This window comes from Myodes glareolus, chromosome 15, assembly GCF_982192425.1.
Source record: "Myodes glareolus chromosome 15, mMyoGla1.1, whole genome shotgun sequence".
Lineage (NCBI taxonomy): Eukaryota > Metazoa > Chordata > Mammalia > Rodentia > Cricetidae > Myodes > Myodes glareolus.
The window spans coordinates 5,858,559-5,874,452 of record NC_142040.1 but is presented as its reverse complement, the minus strand read 5'-3'; the positions used below and the strand labels follow the sequence as shown (position 1 = coordinate 5,874,452).

At 39.9% G+C, this 15,894-nt stretch overlaps 1 protein-coding gene across 6 annotated transcripts in view; it reads right to left on the bottom strand.

Annotated features, from left to right (window-relative positions):
- Positions 1-15,894, bottom strand: part of Kiaa0825 (KIAA0825 ortholog) — a 460,826-nt gene that overhangs the window by 239,772 nt on the left and 205,160 nt on the right. For all 6 annotated transcript variants that reach the window (XM_048424217.3, XM_048424236.3, XM_087896747.1 and 3 more), the window contains 3 exons: positions 12,373-12,529; positions 9,238-9,396; positions 7,301-7,395 (listed from right to left, as the gene is read on the bottom strand). In XM_048424217.3, the coding sequence (XP_048280174.3) occupies positions 7,301-7,395; positions 9,238-9,396; positions 12,373-12,529 (411 nt within the window). The remainder of the gene's footprint in view (positions 1-7,300; positions 7,396-9,237; positions 9,397-12,372; positions 12,530-15,894) is intronic.

Genomic DNA, 15,894 nt, shown 5'->3' with positions numbered 1-15,894 from the left:
TAAGAACCTGTTTTTCGTATCCACCATGTCCCCGCACCCCAATTGTCCCTAATGTCCTTAAGTAGCCCTGTGTCCTTGTCACCGTGCTCCTTTGAGACTTTGTTGGTCTTCTCAAACCCACAGGTAAAAGTCCAGCCATAGCCCTGATGCCAGTCCAATCCAAGGACTCAGTTTATCTTTCAAAGTTTCAACATGAGAGACCTCTCTTTCTCGAAAGGATGAGAAATAACAAACACAAAACTGGAGAAGGAAGTGTGGGAGACTCTTTTGTTTTGTCTTGTTTTTCAAGACAGGTTTCTCTGTAGCTTTGGAGCCTGTCCTGGAACTAGCTCTTGTAGACCAGATTGGTCTCGAATTCACAGAGATCCGCCTGCCTCTCGAGTGCTGGGATTAAAGGTGTGTGCCACCACCGCCTGGTCATGTGAGAGACTCTTATTGAGTAACTTGAACCTTACTGCATTGGTTACTAAGTCTCAATAACACTAGCAGATCTGTCAAGGTACAGTTCTGTGTTGATTGATGATAGGGATGCATTCTGAGAAATGAGTAATTAGGCCATTTTCTCATCATGCTAAGATCACAGAGTACACAACCTGAGAAGACTTCAATGTTAGTGGTACAGTCTTATCTCACAAGACTCTACCATATATGTGATTCAGGACTGACTGAAATGTTATTCAGCTCATCAGTGTTTAAGTATATTACCTAGAAAATAGTTGTTTTCCAAATAAATGCCTTGACCACAGTAGATGCTTAAGTATTAGAACAGCAGGGCTGTGATGGAAGTGAACCTGGGGTACACAGAAGAAGAAAGTGGGATCAGATGGCTACATCTGGTCAGGTGATTATCCAGGAAGCAAGGAGGAACAAGAATAATCCATGTGGTCTGGGGATGGAAGGCCCTCAGGAATGTTCTCCAGAGAAAAAGAGAAAAGGGCCATTTCTTCCTGGCCCTTTTGTGTTGGCTAAAGCAGAAGTCTTCAGAGTCATTAGACAAAAGTTGTTCAGAACATGGGATTGAATCAGGAACTGAACACATTCTTTAGACTTCTGTGCACTGGTTTTATTATGAAGAAAACGATGACATTGATCTATCTTAGAAGGTTACGGTAAGATTATAGTGAAGCGTGTATGTAGAGAGCTTTAATTATTCAAGCCATGCAGCAACTCTCTCCACTGTTTCCACAACGTTAATATTGTTGCAAGAAGTATAGAGCCAAAAATAGAAAAAGCAAGAAAAAAGAAAAACTGACCAGAAGTAGGGAATACTACTGCATAAAGCATCGGACACTGAGTAAAGATTGTGTCATTCAAGTACTAGTTGCCATGACATGGTTATAGTAAGGGCCACAGGTATTTGTGTGAAGATGTTGTATATACCACAAAGAACAACGGGCATACATGTTTCTCAATAGAAAACAAGGTGTTGATGAGTCTGGTTTGTGTACCAATCCTCATCTCTGCAGTGTTAAATTTAGTCATCCTAAACACATATGAAGCAAGCATACATGATGCTGTATGGGATTTCGGACGTGAGTGCAGCCCTCTGTTTAAAAAGATAGGAGTGAAACTGGGCCCAGAGCATGGGCAGTGTGCTGCCCAGGAAGAGGCCCTGCCCAGCTAAATCCAGCGGTATACAGTTCTCACACCTGCATTAAGCCTTAACATTTTGTTTACGTGCATTTGGTGCCAACGTTATTCTAGCACTATGTCAGAGCAAGAAACCTATCCTTACATCATAATGCAATTTTATAGGAATGTTTTATTATTTTTATGAGGCAAAACTGGGTACAATAGTTGAATTAAATTTAGTAACCACAAAGAAATTAAGAAAGAAAGGAAGGAAGAAAGAAAAAGAAAGAAAGAAAGAGAGAGAGAGAAAGAAAGAAAGAAAGAAAGAAAGAAAGAAAGAAGGAAAGAAAAGATAAGACAATGGTGGGAGTAAGTGAGGCCAGGGACTTTTGGTGGAGGTGGGGAGCAAAGGGTCCTCTATGGAGCTGGAACTTGACAAAAACAAACAACACCAACAGACACCAAGTTTGAATGCCACAGCACAGGTAATGTGTGTAACAACCAGGAGGTGTGGACTCATAAGACAGTATCATTCCTTAAAGCCACCTCTGGGCTTTACTGCCATAAACAACTAGAAACATTATACTAATGGCAGTAGTGCCTACTAACAGTTACTTGGGAGGGCCGGGTATGCGTTTCAAGGCCAGAGACAGCCATTCCTCTTCACTACCCATTGATGGAGGAGGGTCATCTGTCTGTGTGCTACTTTCATTGGTTAATAAAGAAACTGCCTTGGTTTTTGATAGGAGAGCAGCTTAGATAGGCGAAGTAGACAGAACAGAATGTTGGGAGAAAGAAGCAGAGTCAGGCTGAGGCAGAGAGCCGCCCACCATGAAGCTGCCAGGTCAGACATGCTGAATCTTTCCCAGTAAACCACGACCTCGTGGTGAGATACAGATTATTAGAAATGGGTTGAATAAAGATGTGAGGGTTAGCCAATAAGAGGTTGGAGATATAATGGGCCAGGCAGTGTTTAAAAGAATACAGTTTCAGTGTAATTATTTCCGGTGTAAGCTAGCCAGGGATCCGGGCAGCAGAACGCAGCCCGCCGCTTCCTTTTACAACCCATAGTAGGGCATGCTCTGTCATCTGATAGGAGTCCATGGTAGGGCACACACTGTCATGTGACACAGAGTAAAGTCACTTCATATTTGTTAGTAAAGGCTAACAACTCCACTGATCAACAGCTCTTTTTCAACACATTTCCTAACGTCGTTTTCCTCTCAGATACACGGTTATTGTCCACCTGGAAAGGCCCCAGTGTGACAGCCAGAAATCTGCCACCACCACCCCTTCGGCTGTTCCTGCCATCATATTTAATTGTGTTTGCTCAACTTGAAGCCAAACTCATATGCAGTATATTTAGATTGTAAAATAGCATAGCATGCTACTGTATTAGCACGTTATTTTCAACACCACAATTCTTGGGAATTAGTCTGAGTAAATAAGGTAAAGAGAAGAGAAGCAACATAAATCTGTTCCTGTGACAAGGCAAACAATATCAAATGGCCATCTGGAGATCAGCCATGGAGGAAGGAGCAGAGTGTGCCTTAGATGCACTTTCCAGAAATGCAATCACCACCCTTCGATGCTCTGGATTTATTTTAAAGCCAAGGAGAATAAAAGTAGGAATGGAACAGTAAGAAGCAGGGATAAGAACCTTGATTATTTCGAAAGATCAATGTACGATCACAGCACTTACTCTTCCAGGACATTAGGGAAAGTGTACAGCTGATCAATGTGCTGGTTTTCTGAGCCTCCAGGAGCTTTCATTTTCTATAACAGCAAACTTAATAAACTGAAACACGTATATCATTGATACATATTCAGGATTTCTTCCATAAGATATCAGATACTTCATTTTTTTCAAATGTCTCAGGAAATAAATCCTTCATAATTAATTTACAAAGGCTGGGCTGGACACTGACGGCAGCTGACCCCATCTGACAGTTTCCACCTCCGAGTTTAGTGTCATCAGACACAAACCCTTCCGCTCGAATGTCAGAAGACTTAGGAAGCAGATAGTCAAGAACAGGCTTTGTTGCTGACAGGGTTATGGCTTGAAGTGGGCCAATTAATTAAAAAGAAAGACCAGCTTCCTGTTCTTTTAATCTGAGCCAAATTTCACATAATAAAAATAAACCAGGCATTTTAAATAGAAAGATTACAAATAACCTGACTGCCATCCAAACGTTGAAAACTCAGAGGATAAACATACATTGCTATAGTTCTTTAACTTGATATTTACCAGAGAACATTTTGCATGCCTACATGGCCATTGATACAGCATCACATCTGGGGACGACCCACCCTGTACTAACCTGTTGGGAGCCAACATTTTCCTGTACATTCCTAGTCTTCGTTTATTGTAATTTCAGCTAATGCTGCCGAGAGCCCACTGTGCTCTCAGATTGTTTAAGGCAATGCTGTCAGTGTTGAAACAAAGCACGCACTAATTTCACAGAATTTATGCTTTACTCTAGAGCATATGAATGAAAGAATATAAATTAAAATTGAGATTTTAGATTATAATTAAGAAAAAAACACAAGCTGGGGAGTGGTGGCACATGCCTTGAGTGCCAGCACTCGGGAGGCAGAGGAAGGTGGATCTCTGTAGTTTGAGGCCAGCCTAGTCTGCAAGAACTAGTTCCAGGACAGGCTCAAAAGCTACAAAGAAACCCTGTCTCGAAAAACCAGAGAGAGAGAGAGAGAGAGAGAGAGAGAGAGAGAGAGAGAGAGAGAGAGAGAACCACAGAGAAACACAGGGTGACTCACAGACCTTTTTAAATAGGTGGTAAGAAAAGGACAATCACTTTTGGAAGGTAATATTTATCCCAATGGGATGGTGTGTCCTTGTGAATTGCTGAGGGGCCTCATGGTGAGAAATGGAGAGTTCAAAGAACCTGAAGAAGGCAACCTGTAGAGGATCATGGATCAGAGAGAAGCACTTCGGTGTGAGACTATTGATGGAGCACAGGTCATATTCCCAACAAGGACTCATCAGGGTCCCCTTACTCTGCCTTTGGAATAACACTGAAACTGCTTACATAAGAAAATCCAGAATTGCCCTAGATACATATATTGTTGCCACCAAGATTTCTCTTGAATACATTTAAGCTGTCTGTCAAATATTCAGCTCTGGGTCCTTATCTCATAAATGGCTATGTTGGCCTCTTGATTTCTTGATGTTTTTGCTCCCCAGTTGTCTCCTAAACCCATAGGCCCTATGCTCTGATAGCCATCTTGCCTAGCCTTACCTATTGATTTAGGCCTGGATTGGCTACAAACTTGGTGACTTGGGGGAATTCATTTGACAACTATTCATTTATTTTAGAACAGATTAAACAATGGGCCTCATACATGACAAGAGAACTCTACCAAGTGAGCTACAGTGAATCTTCACACTCTCCTTACCCAACAGAACTAACACTGGACACCTTCCTGCAGAGGTGTTTTGACTTGCAAACATTTTAACACTCTTGGTGTGTTAACTCCATGGAGTAGCAACATAGTTTCATTTTATCTATACGGAAATCTAAAGTCAAAATATAAGCTCCTGAGAACTCAGGAATTGTACTTTCTCATGCTTGTCTTATGCTAGCGATGAGGGGAGTCTGGTCTGGTCACAAAGACATTTTAGAAGGAAATCACATGGATGCTGTCCTCCTAAACAGTTTTTGATATTTGCATATTGAGTTCAGCTTGCTTCATAGCATTAGGTCTACCAACAACATTCACAGCCTCATTCATGCATATAAGCCATAATCAGTACATCGTTATCACCAAGAACGGAGCAGAAAGGGGATGAGTCACTGGTACAGTTGGTGATTTGGTGCCAAAGTGGGCTCCTCTGGAGTCTCCCCTAGCACTGAGACTGCACTGTAAGGAACAAGTGTCACCTTGCAGACAGTGGATGGCACACACAGCCCTCATTCTAAATGGTCATTCTTCTGTGGTCTCATTTTCAATCATGTACTCTTCAGACAGTCACATTAGCACAAAATCCCTATATTTTAAATCTCAGCATTTTTAGGTAGGTCAAAAAAGAGAGTGTTTTAGAATTTTAGAGAAAAACAGCAGAAACTCTTTTCTTACCAGCTCAATAACAATCCAAACTCATAAATAAAACTTAAAATAAATGGTGCGGCAGCTGGTGGTCATCTCAGAGGTCTCCCATCACTCAGGGTGAATCAATTAGGCCCACTGTCGCTTGTGGTGTCTCCTAGTTTTCAGTAGAATGCTTTTCACACCATTCCGTAAAATCCCAGGTTCTTATTAAGATTAGATTGTAGCTGCCTTTATTAAAGATTCATGAGCCTGAGCTAAGGGAACTGTCTGACCTGCTATTCTGCAGGAAATTTGCAGGTTATTTTTTCCTCCTACTCACTCTTGCACATATCACAGGGAAATACACCTTAATATCCAGTGACTTAATTGAAATCTATGATTAAACAATATTCTTCTTAAACACAGATAACAATATACAATTTCTGTTAAAACAGAAAGTCCTTGTACATGGATATTATACAATGCTAATGGAGCAAGTTTGAAAGATGTGCTGTCCCTAGAATACCATTTAGTTGATTAGAAGCTACTAAAGAAAAATTAGGAAATGATAATGTTTAATCTACACAAACTCTAAACTTTTTGAATAGTAGGGGGAAAGGCTTAACTTTTCTAGTGTGATGCCATATAAAAATTTATATATTGTACTCAAACCATATAATTTGGTTCAACAGGACCCGGTCTTGCTTTCATCAACCCACCTCTCCCATTTTCAGATAACATGGGGGTGGGACCAGAGTACTTCTACCAAACACTAAAAATGAAGAGCATGCGGGCTAATTGCTGAGGGAAACACTCTGTCTTTCAACAGGAAGTTGCTCATTTGTTCAACTTGGTCCTAATAGACAAATCATCTTAATTTGCAGGCAAAATATTATAATGCTATTGTGACCACATATCTGAGGTATAACTTTTACCAGTAATACATGCATTGAAGTTTTGTTTTACAAAGTTTTGTTTAGGAAATACTTCAATCTCTTTTAGATATTCTCTTTCATATGCTCAAATTTCTCAAGGATGATATAATTCTTTCATGTCTTTGCCATTATGTTTTTCAAGGAAAATAGTCAATATTTTGCAAAAACATGGATCTCCATCACAAAGATTAAACAGAAATTAATTCCCATATTTAGCTAGAAGCCTAAAGATAACGTATGAACAACAAAAGAAGGGTGTGTGTTTGTGTGTGTGTGTTTGTGTTTAAACAACCTGCACTGGAGAGTATTATAGGCAGTGTCAGAATATCTGGCTGGAACGTGAAACAATTCAGTCTTGACAGTCTTCCTCATATTGGCCCTCGCTGGAGCAGATAATCTGTTCTGCATTTTGCATGCTCTCACGAGACTGTTCTAAACACAGGAATACCTTTTAAATGCCACCATGGCATTTAAGTCAGCAACCTTTTGTGTTTAGAATAGTAAACCATTCAATAGGCAAAGTAAAAAATATTTAAAATTAAGACAAAATCAACTAATTTTGCAACTATTCATTACAGGAAACAGAATTTTTAATGTATACATAAAAGTTTAGTCATATTTGTTTATGATGGGTGCCTCAAAAAACAGAAAATAGGAGATTACCCTGCCAATAAAATGTTTTCACTCTCTGAAAGCTGACATACATTCTACACACACTACCTGAGCCCCAACTCCAGTCTTCTCACCTGTGCTTGAGTAGTGCACCAAAGGTCATCTTATCCACTCGCAGGCAATTTGGCAGCAAGTTTGACCAATTCCAGCACCATGTTGCTGTGGCTGCCTGTTAACGAATGAGAAGACACTATTGTTAGTTATTAATCAGAATTAATGTGATCAGTGAATTCCATTCCCAGCTGTGACTCGCTAACTAAAAAGGAGGAGCTCAGAACAAGGACTTGGACAGATCACATCAATCATGTCCACAAAGGAGGTGTTTATTCCAATAGGACAGCAATTAATTTATAAGTCCATTTAGGGATGTAGTCATTATTTATAAAAATATAAATCAATTTCCGGATTCGTTATTTTTCCAAATTTTAATGGCATTTACCCATCAAGTTTTGTTTGGAGGGTGATTCGGGAAGGTGAGCATGGTGACTTGGTGGCTTCTCGTGTGTGGCATTATTGCCACAGGCTGTTGTCTAGTACCTCAGTATGGACACCAAAGGGAAACTCAGTAAACACTAAGCCTCAAACTATAAGATCCACCTCAGTCAGAGTCGGACACTAGTGCTATTATTATTTTTTGTTAGTAGAAAATTGTAAAGGTTTTCAAATGTAAATAACATACACGATTCTCTTCTCTCATTACTAGATAACTTCACATCAAAGTACGGAGAAAATTACTGTGAAAAATAGTCTCATAATTCAGAACTTGGTAAACATGCTATTTATTTAAATGAAAAAGGGTGATTTAATAGCTGCAATAATTATTTGTGATTTAGAGCAATCTAATGTGCAGCATAAGAAGCATCCAATAAACTATACCTTATACATTAGGTTTAAACCTAATTACAGGATCTTCTGCTCTGTAAACTAAACAGTTTGGATAATGAGACACCAGCATAGTCTTTGCAGCATGGTCTCTGAAATGCAACCAGAACGACCCCTTGTCACTGCTGATAAATCGAGCGCTACAACCCTGTCAGAGAGCAGGAGAATTCGGCCCGGCTTGTCAGCATTTGAAGGTCTTATTCTACTACAGTATTGATGGATGTGGACGAGAGCTGTAACAGGCATGGTTAAAGTATCATCTGCATGCCAAATCAGGCCAGTGTTTGAATTCTCATTTTCACCAGCACTCTAGGCCAAGCCCTTCTTTTCTGCCCTGCTCATGCAAGCTGTCTGTCAGGAGCGTTCTGGGAAATTAAAAAAAAAAAAAAAAAAAAAAGAGAGAGAGAGAGAAGGAAGAAGAAAGAAAGAGAAAGGAAGAAAGAAAGAAAAGAAAGAAAGAAAAAAAGAAAGTGAAAGATCAAACAAAACAAAAGCAATTCAATTCACACATCTTGTGGAAAGAATCTTTTTTAATGAAATTAAAAGTACACAGCTGAAATAATGGCAAAATCTGACTCCTAAAAAATATTGTTTTTATCATGTTGACTTTAATCTAAATATTTTTGCTTTAAAGTCATTAGAAAATCCATTTTAAAATTTGGGGATGTGTCTATGGTTATAAAAACCAAATTCATCTTGTGCCTTTTATAATGGTTCTCAGTGTTCTACAAATCATTTAAAGTGCTTTCTGATTCTCTGGACACATTCACAGAGGCAGACAGATGTTAGGTAAACATGTGTCCTAAATGAGGGGCCGACTCAAGGGAGGGAAGAGTCACAAGAAATGCTTGGCTCTTTAGCCTTGTGCAGACACAGCCTGACAGCAGCAGGATCCAGGTGCTAAGTTTTATAGCTCAAACATAGGAGCCAGTTTAACATGGAAATAAGCTGAAGAACCCAAGCACCTTGTCCAGGTCATGTAAATGACAATGTGAATTTTCGCTTCCTAAACAAACAAACAAAGTGTGTGGAGGAAGACTACGTTACAACAGTAATATGGGTTGTGTCTTACTTCTGATGGACAGAAACTATACATTTAAGTTGAATTTTACACTTAATTTCCACATACCTGATCCAGCATGTTCTCACTGAACATCTTTTGCACACAGAAAGGGTTAAAAACAGGAGGCTGATTGTCTACATTCCTCAAGGTCACTTTCAAGGGTTGGCTGGGTAGTGGCTTTTCCTCTGAACCATTCGTAGCAGACAGTTGTTCCTTTAAATATTCCTTTAGGAGAAGAAGCCCGGGGTCAGGGTGGTCAAAACCTCAGCTTACACTTCTAGTTCATATCTAGATAACAGTGTACTGCTGGCCTCAGGAAGAACACCTACTCTGAGATACACAGCTGAGTACATATCACTATCACAGTAAACCTATCAAATCCAAGTTAATCCTAACATATTACAGAGTTTTAAAAACATTCAAGAAATTCTCATATGTTGAACGAGTGCTTGATATGTTGCAATCTTTTGAACAGGCATTGTCTCATCATTGGCTTCATGCATTACGATGTCTGGGCACCAAAACATAACCGCCGTGCATCACTGTGCACAGGAAAACGCTGCTCATTCATGCATTAAATACAGTTGCTCCCTACTCTGGGTTCAGCAGAACAGCAAGTATCCTGATTTTACTGTAAGGAGACTCATTCTCTATGGAACTATTTATAATGCGAACTCCCACACACTTAATTTCCATGCTGTGGACTGAAAACTATCAAGGCTCAAGAGAAACTCAGAGTATATAGTTGTAATCATCCAAGCACTGGTGCAGTCCTGGACAAGAAGACAGAATCTCCTGCATTATAGCTCATTTTCTACCCATAAATAAGGAAGGCGAACATCCCTAATCTGTTTTATGAAACTCTTTTTGGAAAACAACAAATTAAAATGACTAAAAGAATACCATCAACCTAACAAATGTTTGCTATTAATAAGTCACTTCATAAATAAAAATAAAGATTTGCCTGGCTTTTTAATACACCACAATATACCCCCAGGTTTGCAGCTAATACACATTCCAGTATGTTAGAGCTGAAGAGCACCCCAGGGCTCATCGAAAACCCTCACCACCCTGTGTGGTGCACAGGCAGCAGCAGCAGTCTCACCTGGGAGCCTGTTAGAAGGGCAGACTCTCAGCCACTACCTGGCCAGAACCATCCCTGTCGCTCCAGGGATAGGAGAGCAGGTGAAAGTTTCGCAACAAAGCAGCTCAGCACCACACTCCGGCTTGAAAGGCCAGAGGACAGCTCTGAGGGCTCATGGAGTGAGTCACACAGTTGTGACAAGAAGCCAACGATCTAGTCTTGTTTCACTGTGCTGTGTGTGTGTCCCTGTGCCTTCCTGATGCACACTGTGTCCATGTGTTTCACTGTGTGTGTCCCTGCATCTTTATGATGTACACTGTGACCATTATGAAAGGCAAATTTTAGATAAAAAATGCTAAAAATATGAATAAAATACTACTGTAATTAACAATAGTGATTTCTTTAATTTTCTAATTGCAGAACATCTCATTAAACAGATCAGTTATGTAATGAAACAAAGACTTATTAAATATGATTTGGTAATGAGAAATCTAAGAGAAATAATTTTATGACTAAGACATAGAGCAGAAACAAAAGTTTTCTCCATTATAATTTAAGTCAGATTTTTAAAGGAATAAAAATCTCATTGGGAAGAAATAATTTGCTTTGGCTATTAACAATTTTTCTTAATTCATTTCCACTGTTAAAACTACATTTAGACTTTCCTGCTTGTACTGTTTAGCAAAAATGTAAATTTGCTGCCAATTCTGAAAAATGCTTTCTCTTGTGTGTGTTTTCTCTGCTATGTTGATAATTTGTGCTCCTTACAAATCAGTTTCTTAGGCCAGTTAGATGGCCTTGCTCCACAACCATGATGATCTGAGTTTGATCTCCGGAATCCACCTGGAAGCGAAAGGAAAGCAAGGGCTCCACAAAGCTCTCCCTGGATGTGCACTTCCTCAAGTGCACACATCACGCACAGGTACACATGTGAGTATAGGGCAGCAACAATTTCTTGCGGCTGTCCAGACGGCTCAGTGGGTAAGAGCCCCTGCTGTGCAAGGGTGAGCGTGGGTCCACATGCCTCCCACCACGGTAACGCGGTGGCTAGAGGAGGAGGACCGCTGCCGCTGCCAGCCTGGTTCCAATGAGTGAGAGACTGTCTAGGCACTACGGTGGCTAAGCTTTTGGCATGTTCTTTCCGAACACTGTTCCCCACTCTCAGCCTTCATCAGCTGCCTGCAGTTCCTTGTGTGGCTGAGGTTACTTCGGCATGGCTACTACTGTTTTCCTTGATCATGTTGGTGAGACTAAAGTGTGGAGCTTCTGCCATTCCTAGAACACAGTCTTGTCCCTCCAGCTCTTACAGTCTGCCCTCATTTCTGTCCATAGAGCTTCTGATGATCTCTGAGGGCAATCATACTGCAAACCCTGCCCCACTGTCCTCACAGGAGCTGCTCAAGCCAACCTGAGTGACCAGACATATAAACCCCTGAAGAACAAGTCTTCCCAAGGGAGGAATTTCAGTAAGTCAAAGCAAGGCAGAATTCCTGAGTTCCCCAAATAAAGATCACAGTAGAACTGGGTGTGATAACACAAGCCTTCAATCCCAGCATGCTAAAGGCCAGGGCAAGCAGATCTCTGAGACTCTGTTTTACAAAACAAGTTCCAGACCAGCCAGGCTACACAGTGAGACCCAGTTTCAAAATGGAAAAAAAAAAGCACACAAGATCATTATATTCCTGATGACTTTATAATTTGAAGTTTTTGTTTGTTATTACATAGGAAATTCTCAACTTTATCAACCCAAGGAAAATAGCTCTTTCTCCTCAGAAAATCCTTCATTTCTACAAATACCAGACTGCAAAATCTGCTGAACGCACCACAAACACACAATTCCCAAACTACATTTCTCATCTCTATATTTCAGAACTGAACTGAGTTTATGAGCTGTGTTATTGTTTAAATCATATAAATAAAACCTATATTGTTTCAGGAAGCCTTTTTCTGTACATGCAGAGCAGCCAGGGCTAAATAGGTTCTATTAATAATGTAATATTGAGTTTAGTATTGACTTTAAGAAGTATTATCACCTCCTTGACTACCCTTAGCTGCCAGCAGACGCTGCCTCAGGCCAGTACACACCTAATTGCTCGGTAAAAAGAGCGTTTCCCTACCTCATTGAGCCGCATGATGTGATAAATTCGCCTCAGGTACTCGCTGCCACCTGGTTTGTGGCAGAGATCCAGGACCATCACGTTTGTTTTTTGCTCAGTCAGTTCAAGAGCGGCATCTCCTGCTACGCCTGAGCTTTCCCCCACCGCCAGGAATGCACTAAACACAGAGGGCAAATATGTGTTAGTGATGAGGTCTGCATACATGGCACGGAAAGAGACTGAGTGTGAAGAGTAAATGTACATTTTGCATTCAAAGCACCCTTAAAGACTCTCTTCAAATAGTATGTCTTCCCAAACCACCGCGGCTCCAATACACTGCCCAGGAACAGAGCACCTGAAACTATTTTTAAAATCTAAATCATTTCTTTGTAAAGAGTTGTTTGTTGAATTTAAACTCCTATCTGTAGAACACTTCCCAAAACTGTAATTGTTGAAATTGTTACAATCATGGGATGAAAACAAAACCTTTCTTTAAAGGCCATGTAAGAAAGAATTTGCATTTTCTATTTGAGGGCAAAAAGAATCACTGGTGCCAGAAACAGCTTCAGTATTCCACCAAAAACAACGTGTCCAAATGTGGAGTCTGCAGTGGTTGGTGAAGGACCCCAGGCTAACTACTGAGCATTTGAAACAGAACTTTGACACCTGTTGCCCTAAACACACTTACAGACTCCCTCGCCTACTTAATTCTTACTAACAGACACTTAGAAAGAAAAATCATTACTTTGGTTATTATTCCCTGTCTAAAGTCTACTATCATCCTGCTGGGAATATGGAGTTACAGATATGTGTGTTTCTTTATGAAATTTTATAAGTTTGAGAATTATTTGCATATTAGTAAGAGAAGACAAAAGTGAGACACCTCCAACTACACCACCAGTGTGAGCTTCTGACGGTTGTCCCCACGATGTGCTCCCCACACCAACTCTCTCTACAGATGTTACTGGACGATAGTGTCCCCACGATGTGCTCTCCACACCGACTCTTACTATAGATGCTATTAGACTGTGCTAGGCTTTGTGATCTAAGCATTTGTAGGTATATTCATGGCTTTATACTGTATCCCAGAATACATGAAATTTACTATCATGTAATCAGCTATAAGCTGCAGGTCACTGCTGAGATTTTGTCATGATTATAAAATTAGTTCTGCTTAGAGTCGGTGCCATTGACCTGAGGACTCCAAATGATACCCAGATGCTGGACATTAACTTTGATATTGCTTCCACATGCAGCTTCAAAACACCCTTCTCTCTTTCACACACAGGAAATTTAAGACTACATAAGTCTTGCTCAAGAAAATAGAAAATAAAGTGATTCCTACTGACTTAGAAACGCTCATTAGCTAGAGTAAATTTATAAAAGACATTATTACACTAAGAAATTTGCACCTATCATTTTGAAACTGCATATATGCTGCAAGCAGAATTCCTTGTCCGGATGAAGAGGACAACACGGAGAGAGTTGAGGCCCCTGACAAAGGAGGATCGCACTGTCAAGCCCTGGGTTGTATCCTTTCCTGTCCATCACTATGCAGGTGAAGCAAATGATTGCATTCAGTCAATGCTATGATTAATGAGTTCCTCTCTGGATTTGGGACTGCTTATCAATCATGTCATTAGGGAGAATGTGCCCTGAAAGAGGCAGACCTTAGCCAAGGAATAACTGCATTAATCTTAATCTGTATATGCACCCAGCCAGCCAAGTCAGGGTCACCATGATGAAAAACAATAGTCTTCAACTCGACAAATTACTCTGCAAAGACAGACATTTCTTTACTTTTGTGCTGTGTGTTCTCCGGAATATGAGTTGACTGTTTCCAGCCTGAGAGTTACCACAGGGTGAAGGTTATTTTAACGAATAGTAAGGCTTTCCGGCAGTATGCAAGGCAAGTGATACTTAAGCTGCCTCCCTCCAGCTGCAGCTACTTCCATAAAAGCAAAGCTGAATCTAACGCTAACAGAAAAAGGCTGATAAATGATATTATGCACTTCCAAGAATTATCTTGAGGAATTTAACAGAAAATTACTTTCATTTAAATTGTTGCATATAGTTTTTTTTTAAATGAAATAACCCTGTGGAAAATCCAAGGCAACCCTCTGACTGATGCAGACACACTGATCTGAAGTGTGTTCATCTATTTTCCTTAAAGTGTAGACCTATGAAATCAAGTCATGAGAAGATGGAAGCACATACACAGAGGCATGCACACCCACACCAGATAATCAATCTAAAATCACAATCAAGAAGGAATATAGCAATAGCATACAAGCTCAGTGAACTTGCTATCTATAGTAAGGAAATTTTACCCTTTTCAAATATATATGATAAATAACTTTAAATCTGCATTTTTATATATTGGCATTATTTATGAAATTGAGAATAACATGGTATTATGCTAATTATCTTACTTTTCAGAATCTAGAAAACATTTTAAAAATCAGAAAATCCTCTCCTTTTTGTTACATGTTGTGAAAAACAACTGACAATTTTTGAGTACTAGCTAAACAGCTACATCCTATCCAGACAATGTCCTAACCAACTACATCCTATCTAATGTCCTAACCAACTACATCCTATCTAATGTCCTAACCAACTACATCCTATCTAGACAATGTCCTAACCAACTACATCCTGTCTAGACAATGTCCTACTGGAAAAGAGACCAAATCTATTGGTGTTTCCTTTCGGTGGTTTAGAACTTAAGAATTACCTTTTGAGGGAAAATTATCTTAGGAATGACCGGAAGTGTTATTTTGAATATATCTTATCTATAGGAATTCTAAGGCAGCAATATCATACATTTTACTTTGTAGCAGATTCAGATGTGCTATTTTTAACCTTCTCTTTGTTCTCATTCTCTTTCTGTTTTATACCCACTACCACAAATAATGACATTTGACTTTAATCTTTTAGTCACTGGATGCAATTTGGTATTGGATGCAAATAATAAAGATTAAGAATATCACTAACTGTCTATGTCACTAAGTATTTCCCTGACTTCTACTGTCATTTCTTCCCCTGCACACACCAAAGTAATAATCTAGTTTTCCATACGACTAGGTCAGGGAAAGCAGGCTACTTAATACTCACCACGCAGGTTAATATGAAATCTCATAGATTAACAAGGACCAGAGAAATGTCCAGGCTACCATTGTGCTCATCAGTGAGTGCAAGCTATTTTGGCCACTGACTGTCTGGGGAGAGGACATCTCTAGGTAGAGCCCGTCTCTACTCCTGTGTGCACACCACCACATCTGACAGCACACAGTGCCCTTTAACAGAGTTTATGGGTAAAAATTGCTTACTTGATCTCAAGTGGATGTTGAAATTTTTGTTACTTCAGTTTTCAAAACAGTGCTGTCAGACTGGCATCATCCTTGAAAGTGAAGTTCTAAGAGAGGCATAAAATGACCCATTTACAAGGAATGCCTCTTTCCTCATCTGATTCTCAAGACTGAACTCTTCATCACTGCCATTTGCCAGTAAAAGTCATCATATTTCAGGTGACCTTTAGTCATC